The sequence below is a fragment of the Pelophylax lessonae genome (assembly GCF_965119305.1).
Source record: "Pelophylax lessonae genome assembly, chromosome: 8".
NCBI classification, from domain to species: domain Eukaryota; kingdom Metazoa; phylum Chordata; class Amphibia; order Anura; family Ranidae; genus Pelophylax; species Pelophylax lessonae.
Window position 1 is genome coordinate 214,369,028 of NC_138775.1, and position 12,156 is coordinate 214,381,183.

Consider the following 12,156-nt stretch of genomic DNA (forward strand, 5'->3'; position numbering starts at 1 on the left):
AGATGATCATTGTAGTATGGTCAGTGTAGGGAGATGATGGTAGTAGGATCGGTGCAGGGAGATGATAGTTGTATGATCGGTGTAGGGAGATGATGGTTGTAGAATGATTGGTGTAGGATGAGATGGTTGTAGTATGATCAGTGTAGGGAGATGATGGTGGTATGATCGGTGTAGGGAGATGATGGTTGTAGGATGCCTGGTGTAGTATGATTGGTGTAAAGAGATGATGGTTGTAGGATCGGTGTAGGGAGATGATGGTTGTAGGATCGGTGTAGGGTGGTGATGGTTGTAGGATCGGTGTAGGGAGATGATGGTTGTAGGATCGGTGTAGGGTGATGATGGTTGTATGATCTGTGTAGGGAAATGATGGTTGTATGATCTGTGTAGGGAAATGATGGTTGTATGATCGGTGTAGGGAGATTATGGTTGTCGAATGACTGGTGTAGTATGATCAGTGTGGGGAGATGATCATTGTAGTATGGTCAGTGTAGGGAGATGATAGTTGTATGATCGGTGTAGGAAGATGATGGTTGTAGTATGATCGGTGTAGGGAGATGATGGTTGTAGTATTATGGGTGTAGGGAGATGATGGGTGTAGTATGATGGGTATAGTATGATCGGTGTAGGGTGAGATGGTTGTAGGAAGATTGGTGTAGTATGATCGGTGTAGGGAGACGATGGGTGTAGTATGATCGGTGTAGGGAGATTACGGGTGTAGTATAATGGATGTAGGGTGAGATGGTTGTAGTATGATGGGTGTAGTATGCTTGGTGCAGGGTGAGATGGTTGTAGGATGATGGGTATAGTATGATCAGCGTAGAGGGATGATGGCTGAAGTATGATCAGTGAAGGGAGATGATGATTGTAGGATCGGTGTAGGGAGATGATAGTTGTATGATCGGTGTAGGAAGATGATGGTAGTAATATGATCAGTGTAGGGAGATGATGGTTGTAGTATGATCGGTGTAGGGTGAGATGATGGGTGTAGTATGAACGGTGTAGGGTGAGGTGATGGGTGTAGTATGATGGGTGTAGGGTGAGATGATGGGTGTAGTATGATCGGTGTAGAGTGAGATGATGGGTGTAGGTAGTATGATTGATGTAGGGAGATGATGGGTGTAGTATGATTGGTGTAGGGAGATGATGGTTGTAGGATCAGTGTAGTGAGATGATGGTTGTAGGATGCCTGGTGTAGTATGATCAGTGTAGTGAGATGATGGTTGTAGGATGCCTGGTGTAGTATGATCAGTGTAGGGAGATGATGGTTGTAGGATGCCTGGTGTAGTATGATCAGTGTAGGGAGATGATGGTTTTAGTATGATCAGTGTAGGGAGATGATGGTTGTATGGTCGGTATAGGGAGATGATGGATGTAGTATGTTCGGTGTAGGATGAGATGGTTGTAGTATGATCAGTGTAGGATGCTGATGGTTGTACTATGCCCACTGTAGTATGATCGGTGTAGGATGCTGATGGTTGTATGATGCCATGCAGTATGATCTGTGTAGGGTGATGATGGTTGTAGGATCGGTGTAGTATGATCAGTGTAGGGAGATGATGGTTGTAGTATGATCAGTGTAGGGAGAGGATGATTGTAGTATGATCAGTGTAGGGAGAGGATGATTGTAGTATGATCGGTGTAGGGTGATGATGGTTGTATGATCTGTGTAGGGAAATGATGGTTGTATGATCGGTGTAGGGAGATTATGGTTGTCGAATGCCTGGTGTAGTATGATCAGTGTGGGGAGATGATCATTGTAGTATGGTCAGTGTAGGGAGATGATGGTAGTAGGATCTGTGCAGAGAGATGATAGTTGTATGATCGGTGTAGGAAGATGTTGGTTGTAGTATGATCGGTGTAGGGAGATGATGGTTGTAGTATTATGGGTGTAGGGAGATGATGAGTGTATTATGATGGGAGTAGTATGATCGGTGTAGGGTGAGATGGTTGTAGGAAGATTGGTGTAGTATGATCGGTGTAGTATGATCGGTGTAGGGAGATGATGGGTGTAGTATGATCGGTGTAGGGAGATGACGGGTGTAATATAATGGGTGTAGGGTGAGATGGTTGTAGTATGATACATTAGTATGATCAGTGTAGGGAGATGATGGTTGTATGGTCGGTATAGGGAGATGATGGATGTAGTATGTTCGGTGTAGGATGAGATGGTTGTAGTATGATCAGTGTAGGGAGATGATGGTTGTAGAATAGGTGTCGGGAGATGACGGTAGTAATATGATCGGTGTAGGGAGATGATGGTTGTAGTATGATCGGTGTAGGGTGAGATGATGGGTGTAGTATGATGGGTGTAGGGTGAGATGATAAGTGTAGTATGTTTGGTGTAGGGTGAGATGATGGGTGTAGTATGATGGGTGTAGGGTGAGATGATGGGTGTAGTATGATGGGTGTAGGGTGAGATGATGGGTGTAGGGTGAGATGATGGGTGTAGTATGATGGGTGTCAGGTGAGATGATGGGTGTAGTATGATCAGTGTAGGGTGAGATGATGGGTGTAGTATGATCGGTGTAGGGTGAGCTGATGGGTGTAGTATGATCGGTGTAGTAGGGTGAGATGATGGGTGTAGTATGAAGGGTGTAGGGTGAGATGATGGGTGTAGTATGATGGAAGTATGTTGAGATGATGGGTGTAGTATGATGGGTGTAGTATGATCGTGTAGGGTGAGATGAGGTGTAGGGTGAGATGATGGGTGTAGTATGATCAGTGCAGGGTGAGATGATGGATGTAGTATGATTGGTGTAGGGTGAGATGATGGGTGTAGTATGATCGGTGTGGGGTGAGATGATGGGTGTAGGGTGAGATGATGGGTGCAGGGTGAGATGATGGGTGAATTATGATAGGTGTAGGGTGAGATGATGGGTGTAGGATGAGATGATGGGTGTAGTATGATTGGTGTAGGATGAGATGATGGGTGTAGTATGATGGGTGTAGGGTGAGATGATGGGTGAATTATGATGGGTGTAGGATGAGATGATGGGTGTAGGATGAGATGATGGGAGTAGTATGATGGGTGTAGGGTGAGATGATGGGTGTAGGATGAGATGATGGGTGTAGTATGATGGGTGTAGGGTGAGATTATGGGTGAATTATGATGGGTGTAGGATGAGATGATGGGTGTAGTATGATGGGTGTGGGGTGAGATGATGGTTGTAGTATGATGGGCGTGGGGTGAGATGATAGGTGTAGTATGATCGGTGTGGGGTGAGATGATGGGTGTAGGGTGAGATGATGGGTGTAGTATGATGGGTGTGGGGTGAGATAATGGTTGTAGTATGATGGGTGTGGGGTGAGATGATGGGTGTAGTATGATCAGTGTGGGGTGAGATGATGGGTGTAGTATGATGGATGTAGGGTGAGATGATGGGTGTAGTATGATGGGTGTAGGGTGGGATGATGGGTGTAGTATGATTAGTGTGGGTGAGATGATGGGTGTAGTATGATGGATGTAGGGTGAGATGATGGGTGTAGTAGGGTGAGATGATGGGTGTAGTATGATTGGTGTGGGGTGAGATGATGGGTGTAGTATGATGGGTGTAGGGTGGGATGATGGGTGTAGTATGATGGGTGTAGGGTGAGATGATGGGAGTAGTATGATCGGTGTGGGGGGAAATAATGGGTGTAGTGTGATGGGTGTGGGGGGAGATGATTGGTGTAGTATGATGGGTGTGGGGTGAGATGATGGGTGTAGTATGATCGGTGTGGGGTGAGATGATGGGTGTAGTATGATGGGTGTAGGGTGAGATGATGGGTGTAGTATGATGGGTGTAGGGTGAGATGATGGGTGTAGTATGATGGGTGTAGGGTGAGATGATGGGTGTAGTATGATGGGTGTAGGGTGGGATGATGGGTGTAGTATGATTAGTGTGGGTGAGATGATGGGTGTAGTATGATGGATGTAGGGTGAGATGATGGGTGTAGTAGGGTGAGATGATGGGTGTAGTATGATTGGTGTGGGGTGAGATGATGGGTGTAGTATGATGGGTGTAGGGTGGGATGATGGGTGTAGTATGATTGGTGTGGGGTGAGATGATGGGTGTAGTATGATCGGTGTGGGGTGAGATGATGGGTGTAGTATGATCGGTGTGGGGTGAGATGATGGGTGTAGTATGATGGTGTGGGGTGATATGATGGGTGTAGTATGATGGGTGTAGAGTGGGATGATAGGTGTAGTATGATCGGTGTAGGGTGAGATGATGGGTGTAGTATGATGGGTGTAGGGTGAAATGATGGGTGTAGTATGATGGGTGTAGTATGATCGGTGTGGGGTGATATGATGGGTGTAGTATGATCGGTGTGGGGTGAGATGATGGGTGTAGTATGATGGTGTGGGGTGATATGATGGGTGTAGTATGATGGGTGTAGAGTGAGATGATGGGTGTAGTATGATCGGTGTGGGGTGAGAGGATGGGTGTAGTATGATCGGTGTGGGGTGAGATGATGGGTGTAGTATGATGGGTGTAGGGTGAGATGATGGGTGTAGTATGATCAGTGTAGGGTGAGATGATGGGTGTAGTATGATGGGTGTAGAGTGGGATGATGGGTGTAGTATGATCGGTGTGGGGTGAGATGATGGGTGTAGTATGATCGGTGTGGGGTGAGATGATGGGTGTAGTATGATCGGTGTGGGGTGAGATGATGGGTGTAGTATGATCGGTGTGGGGTGAGATGATGGGTGTAGTATGATGGGTGTAGGGTGAGATGATGGGTGTAGTATGATGGGTGTAGGGTGAGATGATGGGTGTAGTATGATGGGTGCAGGGTGGGATGATGGGTGTAGTATGATTGGTGTGGGGTGAGATGATGGGTGTAGTATGATGGGTGTTGGGTGAGATGATGGGTGTAGTATGATCGGTGTAGGGTGAGATGATGGGTGTAGTATGATCGGTGTGGGGTGAGATGATGGGTGTAGTATGATGGGTGTAGGGTGAGATGATGGGTGTAGTATGATCAGTGTAGGGTGAGATGATGGGTGTAGTATGATGGGTGTAGGGTGGGATGATTGGTGTAGTATGATCAGTGTAGGGTGAGATGATGGGTGTAGGGTGGGATGATGGGTGTAGTAGGGTGAGATGATGGGTGTAGTATGATGGTGTGGGGTGAGATGATGGGTGTAGTAGGGTGAGATGATGGGTGTAGTATGATCGGTGTAGGGTGAAATGATGGGTGTAGTATGATCGGTGTGGGGTGAGATGATGGGTGTAGTAGGGTGAGATGATGGGTGTAGTATGATCGGTGTGGGGTGGGATGATGGGTGTAGTATGATCGGTGTAGGGTGAAATCAATGATGGGTGTAGTATGATCGGTGTGGGGTGAGATGATGGGTGTAGTATGATCGGTGTGGGGTGGGATGATGTGTGTAGTAGGGTGAAATGATGGGTGTAGTATGATCGGTGTGGGGTGAGATGATGTGTGTAGTAGGGTGAAATGATGGGTGTAGTATGATCGGTGTGGGGTGAGATGATGGGTGTAGTAGGGTGAAATGATGGGTGTAGTATGATCGGTGTGGGGTGATATGATGGGTGTAGTATGATGGGTGTAGGGTGGGATGATGGGTGTAGTATGATCGGTGTGGGGTGATATGATGGGTGTAGTATGATGGGTGTAGGGTGGGATGATGGGTGTAGTATGATCAGTGTAGGGTGAGATGATGGGTGTAGTATGATGGGTGTAGGGTGGGATGATGGGTGTAGTATGATTGGTGTGGGGTGAGATGATGGGTGTAGTATGATGGGTGTTGGGTGAGATGATGGGTGTAGTATGATCGGTGTAGGGTGAGATGATGGGTGTAGTATGATCGGTGTGGGGTGAGATGATGGGTGTAGTATGATGGGTGTAGGGTGAGATGATGGGTGTAGTATGATCAGTGTAGGGTGAGATGATGGGTGTAGTATGATGGGTGTAGGGTGGGATGATTGGTGTAGTATGATCAGTGTAGGGTGAGATGATGGGTGTAGGGTGGGATGATGGGTGTAGTAGGGTGAGATGATGGGTGTAGTATGATGGTGTGGGGTGAGATGATGGGTGTAGTAGGGTGAGATGATGGGTGTAGTATGATCGGTGTAGGGTGAAATGATGGGTGTAGTATGATCGGTGTGGGGTGAGATGATGGGTGTAGTAGGGTGAGATGATGGGTGTAGTATGATCGGTGTGGGGTGGGATGATGGGTGTAGTATGATCGGTGTAGGGTGAAATCAATGATGGGTGTAGTATGATCGGTGTGGGGTGAGATGATGGGTGTAGTATGATCGGTGTGGGGTGGGATGATGTGTGTAGTAGGGTGAAATGATGGGTGTAGTATGATCGGTGTGGGGTGAGATGATGTGTGTAGTAGGGTGAAATGATGGGTGTAGTATGATCGGTGTGGGGTGAGATGATGGGTGTAGTAGGGTGAAATGATGGGTGTAGTATGATCGGTGTGGGGTGATATGATGGGTGTAGTATGATGGGTGTAGGGTGGGATGATGGGTGTAGTATGATCGGTGTGGGGTGATATGATGGGTGTAGTATGATGGGTGTAGGGTGGGATGATGGGTGTAGTATGATCAGTGTAGGGTGAGATGATGGGTGTAGTATGATGGGTGTAGGGTGGGATGATGGGTGTAGTATGATTGGTGTGGGGTGAGATGATGGGTGTAGTATGATGGGTGTTGGGTGAGATGATGGGTGTAGTATGATCGGTGTAGGGTGAGATGATGGGTGTAGTATGATCGGTGTGGGGTGAGATGATGGGTGTAGTATGATGGGTGTAGGGTGAGATGATGGGTGTAGTATGATCAGTGTAGGGTGAGATGATGGGTGTAGTATGATGGGTGTAGGGTGGGATGATTGGTGTAGTATGATCAGTGTAGGGTGAGATGATGGGTGTAGGGTGGGATGATGGGTGTAGTAGGGTGAGATGATGGGTGTAGTATGATGGTGTGGGGTGAGATGATGGGTGTAGTAGGGTGAGATGATGGGTGTAGTATGATCGGTGTAGGGTGAAATGATGGGTGTAGTATGATCGGTGTGGGGTGAGATGATGGGTGTAGTAGGGTGAGATGATGGGTGTAGTATGATCGGTGTGGGGTGGGATGATGGGTGTAGTATGATCGGTGTAGGGTGAAATCAATGATGGGTGTAGTATGATCGGTGTGGGGTGAGATGATGGGTGTAGTATGATCGGTGTGGGGTGGGATGATGTGTGTAGTAGGGTGAAATGATGGGTGTAGTATGATCGGTGTGGGGTGAGATGATGTGTGTAGTAGGGTGAAATGATGGGTGTAGTATGATCGGTGTGGGGTGAGATGATGGGTGTAGTAGGGTGAGATGATGGGTGTAGTATGATCGGTGTGGGGTGGGATGATGGGTGTAGTATGATCGGTGTAGGGTGAAATCAATGATGGGTGTAGTATGATCGGTGTGGGGTGAGATGATGGGTGTAGTATGATCGGTGTGGGGTGGGATGATGTGTGTAGTAGGGTGAAATGATGGGTGTAGTATGATCGGTGTGGGGTGAGATGATGTGTGTAGTAGGGTGAAATGATGGGTGTAGTATGATCGGTGTGGGGTGAGATGATGGGTGTAGTAGGGTGAAATGATGGGTGTAGTATGATCGGTGTGGGGTGATATGATGGGTGTAGTATGATGGGTGTAGGGTGGGATGATGGGTGTAGTATGATCGGTGTGGGGTGATATGATGGGTGTAGTATGATGGGTGTAGGGTGGGATGATGGGTGTAGTATGATCAGTGTAGGGTGAGATGATGGGTGTAGTATGATGGGTGTAGGGTGGGATGATGGGTGTAGTATGATTGGTGTGGGGTGAGATGATGGGTGTAGTATGATGGGTGTTGGGTGAGATGATGGGTGTAGTATGATCGGTGTAGGGTGAGATGATGGGTGTAGTATGATCGGTGTGGGGTGAGATGATGGGTGTAGTATGATGGGTGTAGGGTGAGATGATGGGTGTAGTATGATCAGTGTAGGGTGAGATGATGGGTGTAGTATGATGGGTGTAGGGTGGGATGATTGGTGTAGTATGATCAGTGTAGGGTGAGATGATGGGTGTAGGGTGGGATGATGGGTGTAGTAGGGTGAGATGATGGGTGTAGTATGATGGTGTGGGGTGAGATGATGGGTGTAGTAGGGTGAGATGATGGGTGTAGTATGATCGGTGTAGGGTGAAATGATGGGTGTAGTATGATCGGTGTGGGGTGAGATGATGGGTGTAGTAGGGTGAGATGATGGGTGTAGTATGATCGGTGTGGGGTGGGATGATGGGTGTAGTATGATCGGTGTAGGGTGAAATCAATGATGGGTGTAGTATGATCGGTGTGGGGTGAGATGATGGGTGTAGTATGATCGGTGTGGGGTGGGATGATGTGTGTAGTAGGGTGAAATGATGGGTGTAGTATGATCGGTGTGGGGTGAGATGATGTGTGTAGTAGGGTGAAATGATGGGTGTAGTATGATCGGTGTGGGGTGAGATGATGGGTGTAGTATGATCGGTGTGGGGTGATATGATGGGTGTAGTATGATGGGTGTAGGGTGGGATGATGGGTGTAGTATGATCGGTGTGGGGTGATATGATGGGTGTAGTATGATGGGTGTAGGGTGGGATGATGGGTGTAGTATGATGGGTGTAGGGTGAGATGATGGGTGTAGTGAGATGATGGGTGTAGGGTGGGATGATGGGTGTAGTATGATGGGTGTAGGGTGGGATGATGGGTGTAGTATGATCAGTGTAGGGTGAGATGATGGGTGTAGTATGATGGGTGTAGGGTGATATGATGGGTGTAAGAAGCCCGGTGTAGGATCTCCAGCAGGAGGCGGTCTGCACACACCCCCCATTGTAGAAATCAGGCGGGGGGGGCCGGTTGCTCTCCTCCCATCTCCCAGCACTGTGTATGGGGATGTCAGTCCCTCCAGCCCGGTGGGAAGGTCTGTGTCCTCCCCCCTCCCAGCTCCAGGATTGTGCTTCCTCTTCCTCGGACCCTCCCCGATCACAGCTCGGACGGGGCTCCCTCTGGATGGGATCCGGGAGGACGATCTCGGGATCCGCACAATGCCGACCAAGAGCAGGTACAACCTGGTGGATGACGGCCATGACCTGCGGATCCCTCTACACAACGAGGAGGCTTTCCAGCACGGCATCTGCTTCGAGGCCAAGGTGAGATCTCCGGGAATGTCACCCGGTGCCAGCTGTGTGCCCTCACCGTGCCGCCTGCACAGGCTGTTGTGTAGTATGGAGCCATGTGTGTGCCACTTCCCAACTGCCCACATTTCCAGGGACTGTGACAGGTGGGGGCACGAGGTGTCCCTGGAAAGATTTCTATCCGCTATAATCATCCGATTATTGATTTGTGTTCAATTCTCATCATCGGATTATTAGTTCTCAGATCTGATCAATAAGATCGGATGGGCTGTGTGTGCCGCTCCTGTCTGCTAATATTGGATTATTATAAGAGATACATTGTATACATGTATGATCATATTATTATATACAATATACACATTGTATCATTATATATAACGTATACCATGACATGATATTATTCACAGAGTCTACATATGTTTTCTGATATCCAGAGTGTATATGGTATGATTGTATTATTATATACAGAGTGTATATGGTATGATTGTATTATTATATACAGAGTGTATATAGTATGATTGTATTCTTATATACAGAGCGTATATGGTATGATTGTATTATTATATACAGAGTGTATATGGTATGATGGTATTCTTATATACAGAGTGTATATGGTATGATTGTATTCTTATATACAGAGCGTATATGGTATGATTGTATTATTATATACAGAGTGTATATTTTATTAATAATATTTACAGACAATGTTGTTGTTATTATTTATTATTATTATTTACAGAAAATGCATGATAAGATGGTATTCTTGTATATAGAGCATGCATGGTATGCCTGTATTATTATATACAGAGAGTACATGGTTTGATGGTAGTATATACAGTGCATGCAGGTATGATGGAATTCGCATATACAGAGCGTACATTGTATGACTGTTTTCTTGTATACAGAGTGTACATGCACATGCTATGATAGTATTATTATATACAGAGCGGCGTACATGGTATGACTATATTCTTATATACAGAGCGTACATGGTATGACTGTATTCTTATATACAGAGTGTACATGGTATGACTGTATTCTTATATACAGAGTGTACATGGTATGATGGTGTTATTATATACAGGGCATACATGGTATGATGGTGTTATTATATACAGGGCGTACATGGTATAATGGTATTGTTATATACAGGGCGTACATGGTATAATGGTATTGTTATATACAGGGCGTACATGGTATGATGGTGTTATTATATACAGGGCATACATGGTATAATGGTATTGTTATATACAGGGCGTACATGGTATGATGGTATTGTTATATACAGGGCGTACATGGTATGATGGTATTGTTATATACAGAGCGTACATGGTATTGTTATATACAGAGCGTACATGGTATGATGGTATTATATACAGGGCGTACCTGGTATAAAGGTGTTATTATATACAGGGCATACATGGTATGACAGTATTCTTATATACAGAGCGTACATGGTATTACTGTATTCTTATATACAGAGCGTACATGGTATTACTGTATTCTTATATACAGGGCGTACATGGTATGACGGTATTCTTATATACAGGGTGTACATGGTATGACTGTATTCTTATATACAGGGCGTACATGGTATGACGGTATTCTTATATACAGGGCGTACATGGTATGACGGTATTCTTATATACAGAATGGTGTACATGGTATGACGGTATTCTTATATACAGGGCGTACATGGTATGACGGTATTCTTATATACAGAGCGTACATGGTATGACGGTATTCTTATATACAGAATGGTGTACATGGTATGACGGTATTCTTATATACAGAATGGTGTACATGGTATTACTGTATTCTTATATACAGAGCGTACATGGTATGACGGTATTCTTATATACAGAGTGTACATGGTATGATGGTATTATATACAGGGCATACATGGTATGATGGTGTTATTATATACAGGGCATACATGGTATGATGGTGTTTCGGTGGATGAATCAGACATATGATGATTGGAGAAGTGTCAATTCCTGACACACAGAGATGTGAGGCTTCATTCCCACAAGTGCTGACATAAATGCGATTTGTATGCATTTTATAGGGAATTTCTAAACGCATGAAATCATTTAAAGGCCTCGATCGCATAGGCGAATTGTTTGTGTGCAGCCAGGATCTGGCAGAGAATGGTAGGTACATGCAGACAGCCATGGCCGGGAAGTCTGTACAAAGCAGTGATAGTCTGACAGGTGTTTGGAAGTGATGGTGTTGGGGAATGATTGCCTGTGGTTAGGGAGAGGAGTTTGGAAGTGATGGTGAAGTTGAATGATTGCCTGTGGTTATGGAGAGGAGTTTGGAAGTGATGGTGTTGGGGAATGATTGCCTGTGGTTATGGAGAGGAGTTTGGAAGTGATGGTGAAGGGGAATGATTGCCTGTGGTTAGGGAGAGGAGTTTGGAAGTGATGGTGAAGTTGAATGATTGCCTGTGGTTATGGAGAGGAGTTTGGAAGTGATGGTGTTGGGGAATGATTGCCTGTGGTTATGGAGAGGAGTTTGGAAGTGATGGTGAAGGGGAATGATTGCCTGTGGTTAGGGAGAGGAGTTTGGAAGTGATGGTGTTGGGGAATGATTGCCTGTGGTTAGGGAGAGGAGTTTGGAAGTGATGGTGTTGGGGAATAATGATTGCCTGTGGTTATGGAGAGGAGTTTGGAAGTGATGGTGTTGGGGAATAATGATTGCCTGTGGTTAGGAGAGGAGTTTGGAAGTGATGGTGTTGGGGAATAATGATTGCCTGTGGTTAGGGAGAGGAGTTTGGAAGTGATGGTGAAGGGGAATAATGATTGCCTGTGGTTATGGAGAGGAGTTTGGAAGTGATGGTGAAGGGGAATAATGATTGCCTGTGGTTAGGGAGAGGAGTTTGGAAGTGATGGTGAAGGGGAATAATGATTGCCTGTGGTTATGGAGAGGAGTTTGGAAGTGATGGTGAAGGGGAATAATGATTGCCTGTGGTTAGGGAGAGGAGTTTGGAAGTGATGGTGTTGG

General features: G+C 46.1%; 1 protein-coding gene across 2 annotated transcripts in view; it reads left to right on the top strand.

The window, feature by feature from the left end:
- Nucleotides 1-8,909: 8,909 nt before the first annotated feature.
- LOC309561825 (carboxyl-terminal PDZ ligand of neuronal nitric oxide synthase protein-like) overlaps nt 8,910-12,156 on the top strand; it is a 224,134-nt gene continuing 220,887 nt past the window's right edge. For both annotated transcript variants that reach the window (XM_082265878.1, XM_082265879.1), the window contains exon 1: nt 8,910-9,165. In XM_082265878.1, the coding sequence (XP_082122004.1) occupies nt 9,061-9,165 (105 nt within the window). In that variant the 5' untranslated portion in view covers nt 8,910-9,060. The remainder of the gene's footprint in view (nt 9,166-12,156) is intronic.